General features: G+C 33.4%; 1 protein-coding gene across 2 annotated transcripts in view; it reads left to right on the plus strand.

The window, feature by feature from the left end:
- Nucleotides 1-954: 954 nt before the first annotated feature.
- LOC101685888 (probable E3 ubiquitin-protein ligase HERC4) overlaps nucleotides 955-15,582 on the plus strand; it is a gene marked incomplete at its 5' end in the record, with an annotated part of 83,764 nt that continues 69,136 nt past the window's right edge. For both annotated transcript variants that reach the window (XM_045069910.1, XM_045069911.1), the window contains 3 exon segments: nucleotides 955-1,176; nucleotides 2,260-2,351; nucleotides 11,974-12,104. In XM_045069910.1, the coding sequence (XP_044925845.1) occupies nucleotides 955-1,176; nucleotides 2,260-2,351; nucleotides 11,974-12,104 (445 nt within the window).

The following is a 15,582-nucleotide window of genomic DNA, read 5'->3' on the forward strand; positions in this document are numbered from 1 at the left end:
CTCTTGGGAGAGGACCCAACATCTAATTTTAGAGGGAAACTTACTTTTAAGTGTGTACTATTTTATACTATGAATTTTAAAAACAATTATTAGTGTGTCAGTTGTTAGTGCCATTTAATAAAATAAAAAGATGTCTAAAGTTGCAAGACATGGTGATAGTTGAGGGAGCAAAAGTGACAAGCAGAAATGATGAAGAGTGCATCTATTTGCCATATTTTTCTTTAGAAGCAAAACTGTATATTATGTGTTGATATAGAATAGAGTGATACCAGTCTGTGTATAAGGTGAAAGAAGAGAGAAGAGTATGTCTTCTTTAAGCATGTCTCTTTATGTTTATGGCTTGTGCTACTGAGTCAGTTACAGAATCATTTATTGAGATGGAGAACACTGAGCACAGGTCCAGATATGGGAGGTGAAGTTGGGGGTCATAAATTGTTTGAAACACACTGAGCTCGAGAGGTACCTTTGTAATTATCCACGTGTCGAGGTCAGGTAAACAATTAGATACATGGGATTATTGCTAATAAGAGAGGTCTGGTCTAGTGATAAAATTTTGAATGTGATCAATATATAATAACTGAGGTCTTGAGCCTGGTTGAGTGCCTTTTGAGATAAATCACAGAATGAAAGTGAGGCTTGAGGAATAGTTCTTTCTTAAGAAACATAAGGAAATGAGTTATGTGCCTTACCCATTCATTAGTAAAGTGAGTCAAACTTATTCTGTACTAATTAGTAAAGTGAGTAAAACTTATTCTGTACTAATACAAAATGTTGTTCTTGATGTTTCTTTGAATGTTCTTCTATTATGTTTCCAGATAAGAAATAAACTTAATAAAGGTGAATATGTACTTCCATTTGATGAGACGAAGAATGTCCCCAAGTAACTGATGATCTTCAAATGAAATTTTTGGGTGTGTGAGGAAAATAGTTAATTTTATAATTTTTCTTTTACAGCAAGTGAAGTCTTCAGTTGGGGACAAAATAAATATGGCCAGTTGGGTTTAGGCATTGACTGTAAAAAGCAAGCTTCGCCACAGCTGATTAAGTCTTTGCTTGGAATCCCTTTCATGCAAGTTGCAGCAGGAGGAGCCCATAGTTTTGTACTCACCCTTTCTGGAGCTATTTTTGGATGGGGACGCAACAAATTTGGTCAACTAGGTCTTAATGATGAAAATGGTAGGTTCTCATTATTTATAGATAAATGTACATTAAAAGAAATGATCTTTTGAGATGGATCAGTGATTCTTAATGTCAGAAAGAAATGTACCCAAGTCTTCCCTGATACGGAGAAGGGGATGAGAAGTTTATTTAAAAATTCCATTTAATAATATTTTGAAGGGATGGTGGGAGTGCCAATGAATGCCATTTTATCACAAAATAAACTCTAGAAAGTATATCTGGAAAAATCTTTATTGTTAGATATTCATTAAAAGAAAGTTGTGAAAAACATTACTTCAATTGGTAATCACATTATTGGCTACCATTGGTGGAAAGAGGTGGTAAAATTATTGTGGAAAGTAACATGAAGCGTTAATGTATTTGAGTTTTTCAGGGAACTATTAAAATAATCAGAGTCATTAAAACTTTATTTTGAAGTTTCACTTTTAACATTGATTCTAGAGTTGAAAATAAACAATTTGAATTTTAAGCATTATAATTACTTGAAACAAGTCAGGATCTTGGAGCTGATTTTTCATAACCACATTAATTCAGATGCCAGTATCTGAAATACAGGAACTAATTTCATAAAATTCAACATAATTGTCATGACTTAAGTAGACAAAAGTGAGTTGTTGGTCTAGTAACAACTGGTAATGATAAAGAAATAATACTCAGAACTTTAAAATATTTTGTTTTGCATAGAGAAAAATGTCAGATTAGGACATACTTCTTTTCTGCTACAAAATAGAAAGTATAATTTTCAAGTATTTAAATAGAATCCTGTGAGCTTAATTATCATGAGGTGAATATAAAGAATGATATTAGAAGCAAATAGCTTTGAAATTCCTTGATTTCTAGTTCTGTAAAGATCGGCATTAAGGGAGTTTAACACTTAAATTACTATTTAAAACCCTCCTTTCTTATAGCAGCATGAATAGAAAGATCTGGGAACTAAGTAGGTTTGTACTAGTAAATCATTGAATCACAGTTAAAATTATTTATCACTGTCTACTGAGCTTGGGAAGCTGTAGAGGAAACACATTTTAGAAGAGTTTTAACTTAAAAAATACCGTTAACGTCTCTTGTTGGAATTTTCAGATAGGTATGTTCCTAATTTACTAAAGTCACTAAGAACTCAGAAAATAGTTTATGTTTGTTGTGGAGAAGATCATACTGCTGCACTAACCAAGGTATTGTATTCCTATAAAACTTCTTTATTATTACTCATGGTAGTAATTTATAATTATTGAATGTTTTCATGATATTTACATTAAAATTCGAGTGTTATTGATGTCTAAAAAGTAATTTCTTGAAGACAAGAACTAGATTATTATTGTCAAAAACAATTTACCTTAATTTTCAATTTTTATTGTTATGAAATGTGAGTTATGATCTATTAAATGTGATAGTATGTATTAATGAATTTCTCAGCTTTATGTGAAATACTGTTTAATATTTTGAATGAAAAAATTCCTTTTTAGTTTGTCAGACTTGCCATCCTCTATGTATCAATCCCATTTATATTGCGTAACTGCCTGATTTTAACTCCTGTTTGGCTTATAAATACTGTACAACAAGTAATGGAGGAGAATGAATCTGCCTGTTAACCACAGGCTAAGTATTACGCAAGTAGTTATAATGAGCTTTCATCACAGTCTTGTTAATGGTTTTAACTCTGTCCTGTAACTTTCTTGGGTATGTCCCATTTCATTACCAGGACTGTGTAGTCCTCTAGTGATTAGAAGTAGAATGAAAATAATCACGTTAAACTAACCTTTGCCAGGAATATTATTTATAGTCATGTTAAAGGAACTGACACATTTTTTATTAGCTGAATTAGAAATGAAATTTTTTGCTGCTTTATCTTTCTTCATTCTGCATAGTAGATAATATTAGCAAGAAAAAATTAACTTCTAGTCAGACTTCTGCATACATAAAATTGTACACACTCCCACATTGGAAATTTTTTAATAAGAATTATTCTTAGTCCTTATCAAGTATAATGTTCTCAGAGTACTTTTAAAAATATGACTAATTATAAAAGTTGTTTTTTAAAAATTTATATTACTTGCCTTTTAGTAAGAAAGTTTTATCTGCTTATCTTATATTTTATTGATTTTTATCATTCAAATTACAAATTAGTCACTATAGTTTTATAGTTTTTTTTTTTTTTTTTAAGATTTTATTTATTTATCAGAGAGAGAGAGAGCGAGCACAGGCAGACAGAATGGCAGGCAGAGGCAGAGGGAGAAGCAGGCTCCCTGCTCAGCAAGGAGCCCGATGTGGGACTCGATCCCAGGACGTTGGGATCATGACCTGAGCCGAAGGCAGCTGCTTAACCAACTGAGCCACCCAGGCGTCCCGAGTCACTATAGTTTTAATAACTTACGTTGGCAAGTTAAAAATCGTCATTCTCTTCTGTCATGGGTGGTTAGAAGAAATAAGGCTATATTGAAATAATAGTAAAAAATATTTTACATATTATCCCTTAGGGCTATAATATATAATATTATATATTATTCCTTAGCTTTGTGGTAGAAAGACTTACAGTGTTAATGCTTATCAAATTCAGCCCTTCAAATAACCACTCAATCTTATTTTCCCAGGATATGTAACTGCTTACATCTGTTGATTTTTTTTTTTTTTAATTTTATTATTCTGTATTCCTCTTAAGATAGTAGCCGGTGGTACTTGTTCACTGGCATTTTTGGTATATATTATTTCTAGTATATGTGCTGCCGAAGCGAGCACTGGTATATATTATTTCTAACAAAATAAGATAGTTTTAAATATCCTAATAGAAAAATATTTTATTTTCCCTTGATTTAAGTTAGAATACAGTTCTGTATCCATATATCTTTTGTTTTTCTGGAAGAACTTTTTGCAAATAAATTAGGATTGCTTTATGAAGCAGTTTCCTTATGCAAAACCTATCTTAGCAATTTAAAAACAGACTTTAAAAAAACAATAAATGTAAAGACATACATGTTAATGGGTGTGAACACACTATCATAAAGATGTCAGATTTTTTTCAAGTTCATTTACAAATTCATTATGCATATCACATATATTTTATATATTTTAATTATATTTTTATAATATATATTTTAACTTAGCATATATTTTATATATAATATATTTATATATTTTATATATTTATTTTTACTTATCATATATATTATATATATTTACTTAGCACATATATATTTTATATATTATTTTATATATATTTTAACTTAGCATATATATTTTATGTTTTTTTTACTTAGCATATATATATGCTATATATATTTTTTATATTTTAACTTAGCATATATATATTTTTTAACTTATATATTTTAACTTAGCAACCCTACTTTTAAGAATCTTTCCCAAAGATAGGAAGTTGTATGTGCACAAAGCAGTTTAATTGCAGCATTATTTTAATAGCAAACGAATGAAAGAATGCAGATGTCTTTTCTGTAGGACTCTAGTTAAATAAACTGTAGTAACCACCCAGAACTTGTAAAACAGTATTTACAAGTCTTGTAAAATAGAATGAAGTAGATCTCTATATTATGCTGTGGAATATCTTTAGGATATATATTGTTAAGTAAAAAGGTACAGAATAGTTGACTTTTGTATAAGCAGGGATAAAAGATGAACATGTTACATGGTATTTGTATTTTAAAAAATTTAATAGATGTACTTTGGTTTACAGTTTTGTTTTTAGAACCTAGAAACTATTACACATAATTAAAAAGCAAACATACTTTTTTTTTTTAAGATTTTATTTATTTGACAGATAGAGATCACAAGTAGGCAGAGAGGCAGGCAGAGAGAGACAGGAGGAAGCAGGCTCCCTGCTGAGCAGAGAGTGCAGTGTGGGTCTCAATCCCGGGACCTGGGGAACATGACCTGAGCTGAAGGCAGAGGCTTTAATCCACTGAGCCACCCAGGCGCCCCTAACATAGATGTTTTTAAGTACTTGTTAAAAAGTACTTAAAAATAAAATATACTAGTGGCACAACTACAGAAGGAGAATTCTTTTAATCAAGTCCTTTTAAAATATAGTATTTTGTTGTATATCACTAGTAGGAAGTAGCCTAAACATAAACTGAATTTACCCAAAAATTTTAAACTGCCCTCTGTAGTCTTAATTGTTAGTAGTAAAATTGATACTTACTCTCAATATATTACGTACAGGATAGGATAAAGCAAATAAGTACTTTACTATCATTAGAAACTATGACCTTCAGCTTAAAAGAGATAGAAAACAATAGGAATTAAATTAAGATCCTGTGATCTTTTAATCACCTCTAAGAGTATCATTACAAACTCTTATTGTTTTCCTTCTAAAAATTTTTTTGCCGTGATCATTGAATGGTCCTGGAAGTAATTAGCCATGTACAATCTGGAAACAGTGGGCATCCCATGATTATTGTAGACTCTATATGAACAATAACCAGGGCTTTTTGGAGAAGAGCCTGATTTCATATCCGGAGGTGGGGGAGTTGGGACGTCTCAGAATAGCCTTGGCTATTAGGTGTTATAAGGTCATGTCAGAGGGACAGCATCCAGGAGTTTTCACAAAAAGAAATAATAATGGCAATAAATGGAAATACACCAAGCATATAAAAACCCATGATTTCATTATGATACTTTTCATCCTCAAGTCAATACAAAGCAAACTTAATTGCTTATAACAGTATTATATTTTGAGGTTGCTAGGACAGCTCATGTTTTAAAAAATTAGTAAATAAGAAAGATGCATTTCCCCTGCCTCCTATTTGCAGATTGTATTTGGGAGTAATTTTAGTAGTTGATGAGTTAAGTTTTTTGTAGAATTCCAACTAATAAACCTAGAAGAAATAATAAGATTAGAAAAATCTCTAATCTAATCTAATCTCCCTAATAGTGGATAAAGACAAGGATTGAAACATTAAGCTTAATGTGGATAGATTAAGCTGTGAAACTTGTTAACCTACTTATTTTTTTTTAAAGATTTTATTTATTTATGTGACAGAGAGAGATCACAAGTAGGCAGAGAGAGAGGAAGAAGCAGGCTTCCTGCTGAGCAGAGAGCCCAATGTGGGGCTTGATCCCAGGACCCTGGGATCATGACCTGAGCCTAAGGCAGAGGCATTAAACCACTGAGCCGCCCAGGCGCCCCAACCTACTTATTATTTATTTATTTATTTTTTTTGATGATTTTATTTATTTATTTGAGAGAGAGACAGAGAGAGAGCATGAGCAAGGAGAAGGTCAGAGGGAGAAGCAGACTCCCCATGGAGCCGGGAGCCTGATGTGGGACTCGATCCCGGGACTCAGGGATCATGACCTAAGCCGAAGGCAGTCGTCCAACCAACTGAGCCACCCAGGCGTCCCTACTTATTTTTAACATTACCAAGGAGACATGTACTTTGGTGTGATTTAATAAAGTAATCAGGAAAATTTTTAACATGGCCTCAGTATCCGATATTAAGATATTAAAATTAAAGGGGTCAGTTCATGAAGAGAATATAACAACTATACTTATATATGCACTCAACACGAGAGCATCTAAGTTATATTAAACAAACAGTAACAGAGCTGTAGACACAGCAGTAATAGTAGGAGACTCCCAATACCCCCACTTTAAACAACAGATAGGTCATCCATGTGGAAAGTCTATAAGGAAATAAAGGACTTGAACTACTTTATATCAAATGGACTTAACAGATACACAGAGCACTCCATTCAACAGCAGCACATACACATTCTCCTCAAGGACAAAACAGAATATTCTGCAGGAGAGATTATATGTTAGGTCATAAAACAAGTCTTAACAAATTTAAGAAGATTGAAATCGTATCAGGTATCTTTTCCAGTGACAGTGGTATAAATCAATAATAGGAGAGCCAGAAAATTTGCAGATATGTGGATATTTAAAAGCACCCTCCTGAACAATCAGTGGGTCAAGAAATAAGTAAAAGAGAAATTAAATATATTGAGACAAGTGAAAATGGAAACACACATACCGAAACTTACGGGATGCCACAAAAACAACTCTAAGAGGGATAGATAGTGATAATACTGTCACTGCATATCCAGTAAAGTATCTGTAGCAATAAATAGCTACATTAAGAAAGAAGAAAAAGCAAGCTCTCAAAGAGACAGTCTTTATACGTCCAGGAACTAGGGAAAAAGAAAACCAAACTGAGCCCAGAGTTAGCAGAAGGAAGAATATTAAAAAGGTCAGAGTAAAAATAGACAAAAAGTACATTACAAAAGATGACAAAACCAAGAACTGTTTTCCTGAAAAGAGGGGGGGAAAAATCGACAGATCTTTAGGGAAACTAAAAAAAAAAAAAGACTCAAAGTCAAAAATGGAGAAGGGATATTACAACTGATACTGTACAAATAAAAGATTTTAAGAACCTATTGTGAACAATTACATGCCAACAAATTGGATAACGTAGATGAAATGGATAAATTCCTAGAAACATCCAAGCTACAAAGAGTGAATCATGAAGAAATAGCAAATCTAAACAGAGCTTTAATTAGTAAGGAAATTGAATCTGGGGAGAGAAACCCCAGGACCAGATGGCTTCACTGGTGAATTCTCCCATTTAATAATAATGCCAGTCCATCTCAAACTTTTCAAAAAAAATAGGAGGAAACACTTTCAAATGAGGCCACCATTATGCTCATACCAAAGCCAAACAAAGATAGTACAGAAAAAATAAAATTACAGGCCAATATCCTTGATGGGCATTGATGCAAAACTCCTTAAAAAATACCAGCAAACCAAATTTAATCACATACCATAATCAAGTGAGATTTATCCCTGGGAGGTAAGAATGGTTCAACATCTGCAAACCAGTCAATACACATTAGTTGTCATAAAAATCATATGATCATCCTAGTAGATGGAGGAAAAGCATTTGGTGAAATTCAACATCCTTTCATGATAAAAATTCTCAGTAAAGTATAGGAGGAATCTGTAACATTGGCCATAAATGATAGGCCCACAGCTAATATATTTAGTGGTGAGAAGCTGAAAGTTCTTCCTGTAAGATCAAAAATAAGATGAAGATGCCCACCCTCATCACCTCTGTTCAGTGTAGTACTGAATGTCTTAGCCAGAGTTATTTTAGTAGAGAAAAAGAAGTAAAAGGCATCCAAATTAGAAAGGAAAAAACTAAAGTTGTCTGTTTGCAGATGACATAATATTATATATACAAAACCCTATATACAGGACTCACCCAAAACTCTGTTTGAACCAAAAATTGACTTCAGTAAAGTTGCAGGATACAAAGTCAACATACAAAAATCAGTTGTATCTCTATACACTAAGCAAACTCTGAAAGAGAAATTAATAAAGTAGTCCGTCCCATCTACAGTATCATCAAAAACAATAAACTACTGAGGAATGAATTTTAACTAAGGAGTGAAAGACCTCTGCGCTGAAAACTATGTAAGGCATCCGTGAGAAAAATTGAAGATACAAATAAATCTAAAGATAGTACATGTTCTTGGATTAGAAGAATTAATTTTGTTAATATGTCTGTACTACTGAAAGTGATCCACAGATTCAGTGTAGCCCCTATCAAAATTCCAGTGGCATTTTTCACTGAAATAGAAAATCCTGAAATTCATATGGAACCACAAAAGACCAGGAATAACCAAGCAATCTTGAGAAAGAACAGCAAAGCTGGAGCATCAAGCTCCTGATTTCAAGCTAGATTACAAAGCTCTAGTAATCAGAACAGTATAGTACTGGCATAAACAGACACATAAACCAGTCAAACCATGGATAGCCCAGAAATAAACCCACATCTATACAGTTAACTAATCAGTGGTAAGGCACCAACAACACACAGTGGGAAAGTTTGGTCTCTTCAATAACCGGTGTGGGGAAAACTGGATGTCTATATGCAGAAGAAAGAAATTGAACCCCTGTTTTTGCCGTTAACAAAATGTAACTCAAAATGAACTAAAGACCTAATGTAAGGCTTGAAACTAAAACTCCTAGATGAAAACATGGGGTGAAAAACATTGGTCTTGGTCATCATTTTTGGATATGACACTAAAAGCACAAGTAACAAGAGCAAAAATAAATTATGAACTACAAATGAAGATTTTGCACAGCAGAGGACACAGTCAGTGAAATGAAAAGGCAGCCCTATGGAATGAGAAAATATTAGCAGACCGTTTATCTGGTAAGGGCTCAATATCCAAAATATAAAAGGAACTCCTATAACTCAGTGGCTAAAAAAAATGAAGAATTTAGTTTAAAAATGGGCAAAGGACCTTGAATAGATGCTTTTCCAAAGAATATAACAAATGGCCAACAGGTTCGTGAAAAGGTGCTTAATGTTAACCTCACAGTCATCAGGGAAACACACATCAAAGACACAGTGAGATAACACCCTCCATCTGTTAGGATGATTATTACCAAAAAAAAAAAGGACAGATACTGGTGAGGAAGTGAAGAAAAGGGGAATCCTTGTTCCCACTGCTGGTGGAAATGTAAACTGGTGCAAATAGAAAACAATATGGAGGGAGGTTCCTCAAAAAATTACAAATGGAGCTATATGGCCCAGCAAATTCCACTTCTGAGTATATACCTGAAGGAAACAACAGGTTGTTGAAGAGTTAACTGCACTCCCATGTTCATTGTAGCTTTTTTTTTTTTTTAAAGATTTTATTTATTTGACAGGGACAGCGAGAGAGGAACACAAGTAGGGGGAATGGGAGGGGGAGAAGCAGGCTTCCCACCAAGTAGGGAGCCCGATGTGGGGTTGGATCCCAGGGGACCCTGGGATCATGACCTGAGCTGAAGGCAGATGCCCAACGACAGCCACCCAGGTGACCCTGTAGCATTTTTAACAATAGCCAAGAAAAAACCTAAGTGTCCATTACCAGATGAGAAAATGTGTGATGTATATGTATATGCACACATACACACACACACACGGAAGAACAATATTAAACCACAAAAAAGAGGGAAATACTTGCATTTGCAACAACATGGATGAACCTGGAGGAGGACATTATTCTAAGTGAAATAAGCCAGAGAAAGAGAAATACCATTATCATGTTATTTATGTGGGGAATCTTAAGAAAAGTCAAATTTGTAGAAATGGAGGATAGAATGTTCTTTCCTGGGGTCTCGAGTTGGGGTAGTGGAAATGGGGGGAAATTGGTCAGGAGTACAAACTTTCTGTTATAAGATGTACAGCATAGTGACTAGTTAACAATACTGTATTCTATGCCTGAAATTTGCCAGGAGAGTAGATCTGAAGCATTCTTAAAAAAAAAAAAAAAAAATGTGAGACAATGGGTGTGTTTAACAACTTCTTTGTGGTCGTTATTTCACAGTGTATTCGTATGCGAAATCACATTGTATACTTCAAATATATACAGTTTTATTCATCAATTCATCATACCTAAATAAAACTGGGAAAAAAAGATACCAGTTACAAAAACCATAAATAAAAAAATAAACACTGCCATTTCTATCCAAAAAAGGAAATTAATATTAATTTTGTAAATATAATATTACTGTGTTTTGTATTTATATATGTGCAAGGTTTATGTCATTAAAGATATATACACATTCATAGGTGAAAGGATTTGATGTCCACCGTTTGCTTTAAAGTACTCTAGTACTTCTTTTTTCTTTTTTGCTTAAAAGCACCCTGAAGAAGAAAAATGGGAGGGGCATTGACGAAACAAGGTTATTTAACTTTTGCTCCTTGTTAAAGCCAAGTGATGGTTATATGATAGTGTGTGTATGTATATATATTTTTATTTATATATACATGTGTTTACTTTTGTGTAGTTTGGAATTTTCATGATAAAATGTTTTAAAAAGAAAAATCAATTTCCTTACATAGTCATATATACACTTACACTACTAAATGTTAAAAGCAGAATATAAAATTGTATATACAGCTATAATTCTGAAGAAAAGTAGTTAAACTGAAAAACCAATTGTGCTTGTGTTAAGCTGTTATGACAAATTACTTTTTTATATATTTAACCTAACCCAGTTTTATATTTTACCATAAATTTTTTAAAGACTATATATAGTTGACCCTTGAATAACACAGGTTTGAACTGAATGGGTCCACTTATACACAGATCTTTTAAAACAAATATATTGGTAAAGATTTTAGAGATTGCAACAATTTGAAAAAACTTATAGGTAAACTGTGTAGCCTAGAAATACCAAAAAAGTTAAGTTAGGTATTGTTTATGTAAACAGTAAGGTTTTTAGGCAGGAGTGTAGGCTATTAGTAAAGTTTGGCAGAGGCAAAAGTTGTATGTGGATTTTTGACTGCACAAGGGTTTGACGCCCCAACCCCTGCGTTGTAGCAACTGTGTGTTAAAAAGAGCTATATTTGTGCATTCTGGTTTAATTGCACTCTTTCTGCAGAGCTTTGTATAAAAGCATAACTAGTTTGAAAACTGAAGACGATAACCAGTTTTAGGTTTTGTGATACATAACAGGTTATGTACTTGGGATTCAATAAGATCATGAATATAATGACCATGAAAGGCAGTGCAGAAAATGATTAGTGTCTCTTTAATGATGGCTTCAACTAAATATAATGATAAGAACATAAGTGCTTTTAAAATATGTGAAAATAGCCTGCACTTCTCTTAGGTTTAAGGGATTCTACCCTGAAAAGTCAGCTGTTGTCTGTTAAATTGCAGAGACAATAGAAGAGAAAAATTGACTGCATATATTAAGATTAACCTGTTTTCTTAAAGATTATTTTCTTTGATAAGGCCTTCTAATGATAAAGGGTTTTGTCTTTTCTCTCTCTTTTTTTTTTTTAGGAAGGTGGAGTGTTTACTTTTGGAGCTGGAGGGTATGGTCAATTGGGTCATAACTCTACCAGTCATGAAATAAACCCAAGGAAAGTTTTTGAACTTATGGGAAGCATTGTCACTCAGATTGCTTGTGGAAGGTAAACTGTTATATAAGAGAGTATCTTAGTCTCCATAACACAATTATTTAGGATTTTTTTTTTTTTAACAGTCCAGAGGTCTTTTATTTTTTTTTTTTTACACTTACCTGGTCATAAATTTATAGGGAGCAGGTTCTAGTTTGGTTCTCACAAAGTGTACTTCTTTGGGTGGAGCAGGCTGGTACTTCAGTTGAATTCAGGTACTTTTTTCTTTGGCTTCCTTTTTGTCTGATCGTTTGCCTTTACATGTTTCAGGAAGCTCTGTCTTGGCTCTCAGAGCGTTTAATGTTTTCAGCATGCACAGAAATTTTCTAACAAAAAGAATCTTGCCTTAGTTTATTTACAGCAATGCCAGCAGCATGCTTGGTAACATTGTAGACTTCATTTTGCCATGGTAACATTTGCGGGGCATTCCTATTTGAATAGGGCCTGTCCCCTTGATGTCTACAGTTTAACCTTTCTTGTGGATTTGCATAAATATGGCCAAAGGAATAATTCCTTGTTTCCAGAAAGCCTGAAGAACATAATGGGGTGTCTTTCCTTTTTCCCTTTCTGTCGGTCATTTTTCAGATTACTGGAAGATAACTAGTTCCTAGCTGGAAGTAGGGATTTTTTTTTAATTGTTAGCAATTAAGGAATCTAAGATACAAACTTTCTTCTCTAAATGCCTAATTTGCTCCTGAGGAGTAATAGTTAGCAGGAGAAATACCTTTTCTACTGATTATTTTACTTTTCTATATTTGAAACAAATTTAACTGGGTGGGGCAAGATATTAATAATGAATATGTAGTAGTACATTGTATATAGCATCACACTTGAAGAGCAAGTACAGATCATCTTTTTTTTCTTTTTCTTTTCCATTTCTTTTTTTTTTTTTTTTTTTTTAAGATTTTCATTTATTTGACAGAGTGAGAGAGACAGCCAGAGAGGGAGCACGAGCAGGGGGAGTGGGAGACGGAGAAGCAGGCTTCCCGCAGAGCAGGGAGCCCAGTAGGGCTCGATCCTCAGGATCATGACCTGAGCTGAAGGCAGACGCTTAATCACTGAGCCACCCAGGTGTTCCATCCACCTATTTTTAGTGTAAAGAATGAGAAAATTGAGCAGTTAATTATTTAACACATAAAATTAGTTATTGGTAAAAATTGAATTGGAATACTGGTTCCCAGTTCTTGAGAGTAAATAGGAGTCACAATGTTGAAATTGAGCTTCACCTTTGGTGGACTAAATTAGATAGACTTCCAAAAAACAAAATGTACTTTGACTAAGTTTTGACCACTTAGCTTAGTTTTTTGTTTTTTTCATAGGAAAAAAATATTTTATTTTTTTAAGAACATATTCAGTTTGAAACAGACATGGAATGTGACCTCACGGGTTTCATTTCTGGGGGCTTAGTTTTTTCTATGTAGTAGATATCCCTATATAATATGCCCCCCCCAAAATTGTATGTATGTATGTGTGTGTGTGTGTGTATGTGTATGTGTGTATGTATATATATATATAGATATATATATATGGTTCAGTTTTGCCAGCTGTTAACTTCAGATACTTGAAATCATACTGTAGGTAGTCTTCGGTGACTTTCTTATAACATGTTAACTTGTTTGATTGATTATCTGTATCTGTGAAGCTGTGGTTTGCCTTCATTAGATCTCATTGCTGTGTTTTATTCAGTTATGTGCATATATAATTATTTAACTCATCCTGTTACTGCCAGGTTTTTGGGTACTGATCTCCTGGGTAAATAGTGTTACTTAATCATGATTTGAATTTGTTTCCATGATTTGAGACAGATTGAATTAAATCTGTAGATCACTTTGGGAAGTATTGACATCTTAACAATATTAAGTCTTCCAAGCCATAGAATAGGAGCTATCTTTTCATTTATGTCTTTAATTTGTTTCAGTAATTTTCTTGTAGTTTTCATCATGTCTTTTAAATTTCTTTTTGGATTATTCATTATTAGTATATAGATAACCAACTCCCTTAGCTTTTGTTTATATATAAATCTTAATTATAAGTCTTAATTATAATAAAATCTTAATTCCTCCCTCACTTTGAAAGGATAGTTTGCCAGACATTCGATTCTTGGTTGATAGTTTATTTCTTTAAGCACTTTGATTGTGTTAGTCTAGTCCATTCTGACCTCCAGAGTTTCTGGTGAGAAATCTCATAATCTTATTAAGGATCCTTTAGGTGTGTGACAAGTCACTTCTCCCTTGATGCTATCAGATTTCTTTCTTTATCTTTGGACAGAGTGTAATATATCTAGGTGCAGGTCTCTTTAGTTCATCCTGTTGAAATTCATTGAGTTTCTTGGATGCTTATGTCTTTCTTCAAATTTGGGAAGTTTGGGGCCATTATATCTTTGATCTTTCCCTTTATTTTTTTTTTACATTTTGGCATTCCCACGGTACCTACCTGTATTGGTCCATTTGATATCCTGTAGGTCCCTTAGGTTCTCTTCAACTTTTCTTCAATCTTTTTTCTTTCTGAGACTTCTAATTCCCTCATTTCTTTTTCTGCCTGCTCAGATCTGCTTTTGAATCTCTCTAGTGAGTTTTTCATTTTAATTACTGTACTTTTCATCTCCACAGTTTCTCTTTTTATTTGTTTTTAGGCTTTCTGTTCCTTTATTGATATTTCCGTTTTGTTTATATATTGTTTTCTTGACTTTCTTGTCTTCCTTTAGTTATTTGAACATTTTTAAGATAATTATTTTAGTTTTTACCTGTTAAGATTTTCCCTCTGGTCTTTCTTGGGGATAGTTTCTGTTGGTTTTTTGTTTTCGTTTTTCAAAGATTTTATTTATTTGAGAGAGAGAGTGGGAGCAGGGGCAGAGGGAGAGAGAGAATGTTAAGCAGACTCTGAGCTGAGCACAGAGCCCAACATGGCATTGATCTCACGACCCTGAGACCATAGCCTGAGCTAAAACCAAGAGTTGGATGCTTAACCGGTTGAGCCACCCAGGTGCCCAGTTTGGGTTTTTTTTTTTTTTAATAGACTTTATTTTTTATGGAAGTTTTAGGTTCACAGCAAAATTAAGTAGAAGATACAGAGATTTCCATTGTACTTGCACCTACATATGCATAGGCTCTTCTATTATCAACATTCTCCACCAAAGTGGTGTATTTGTTCCAGTTAATGAATTTACATTGTCAAATCATTATCAGATAAACATAGTTTACATTAGGGTTCACTCTTGGTGTTGTACATTCTGTGGGTTCAGAGAAATGTATAATGACATGTATCTACCATCATAGTATTACATAGAGTAATTTCATTGCTATAAAATTCCTCTGTGATCCTCCTGTTCATCCTTTCCACCTACCTAACCTGTGGCTATCACTGATCTTTATACTCTTAGTTTTGCCTTCTCCAGAATACTATAAAGTTGGAATATCATAAAGTATGTAGCCTTTGCCGATTGGCTTCTTTTGCTTGGTAATTTGCACTTATGGTCCCTTCATTTTTGATGGCT

Source organism: Mustela putorius, unplaced genomic scaffold (assembly GCF_011764305.1).
Source record: "Mustela putorius furo isolate JIRA1106 unplaced genomic scaffold, ASM1176430v1.1 tig00003949_pilon_pilon_pilon, whole genome shotgun sequence".
Lineage (NCBI taxonomy): Eukaryota > Metazoa > Chordata > Mammalia > Carnivora > Mustelidae > Mustela > Mustela putorius.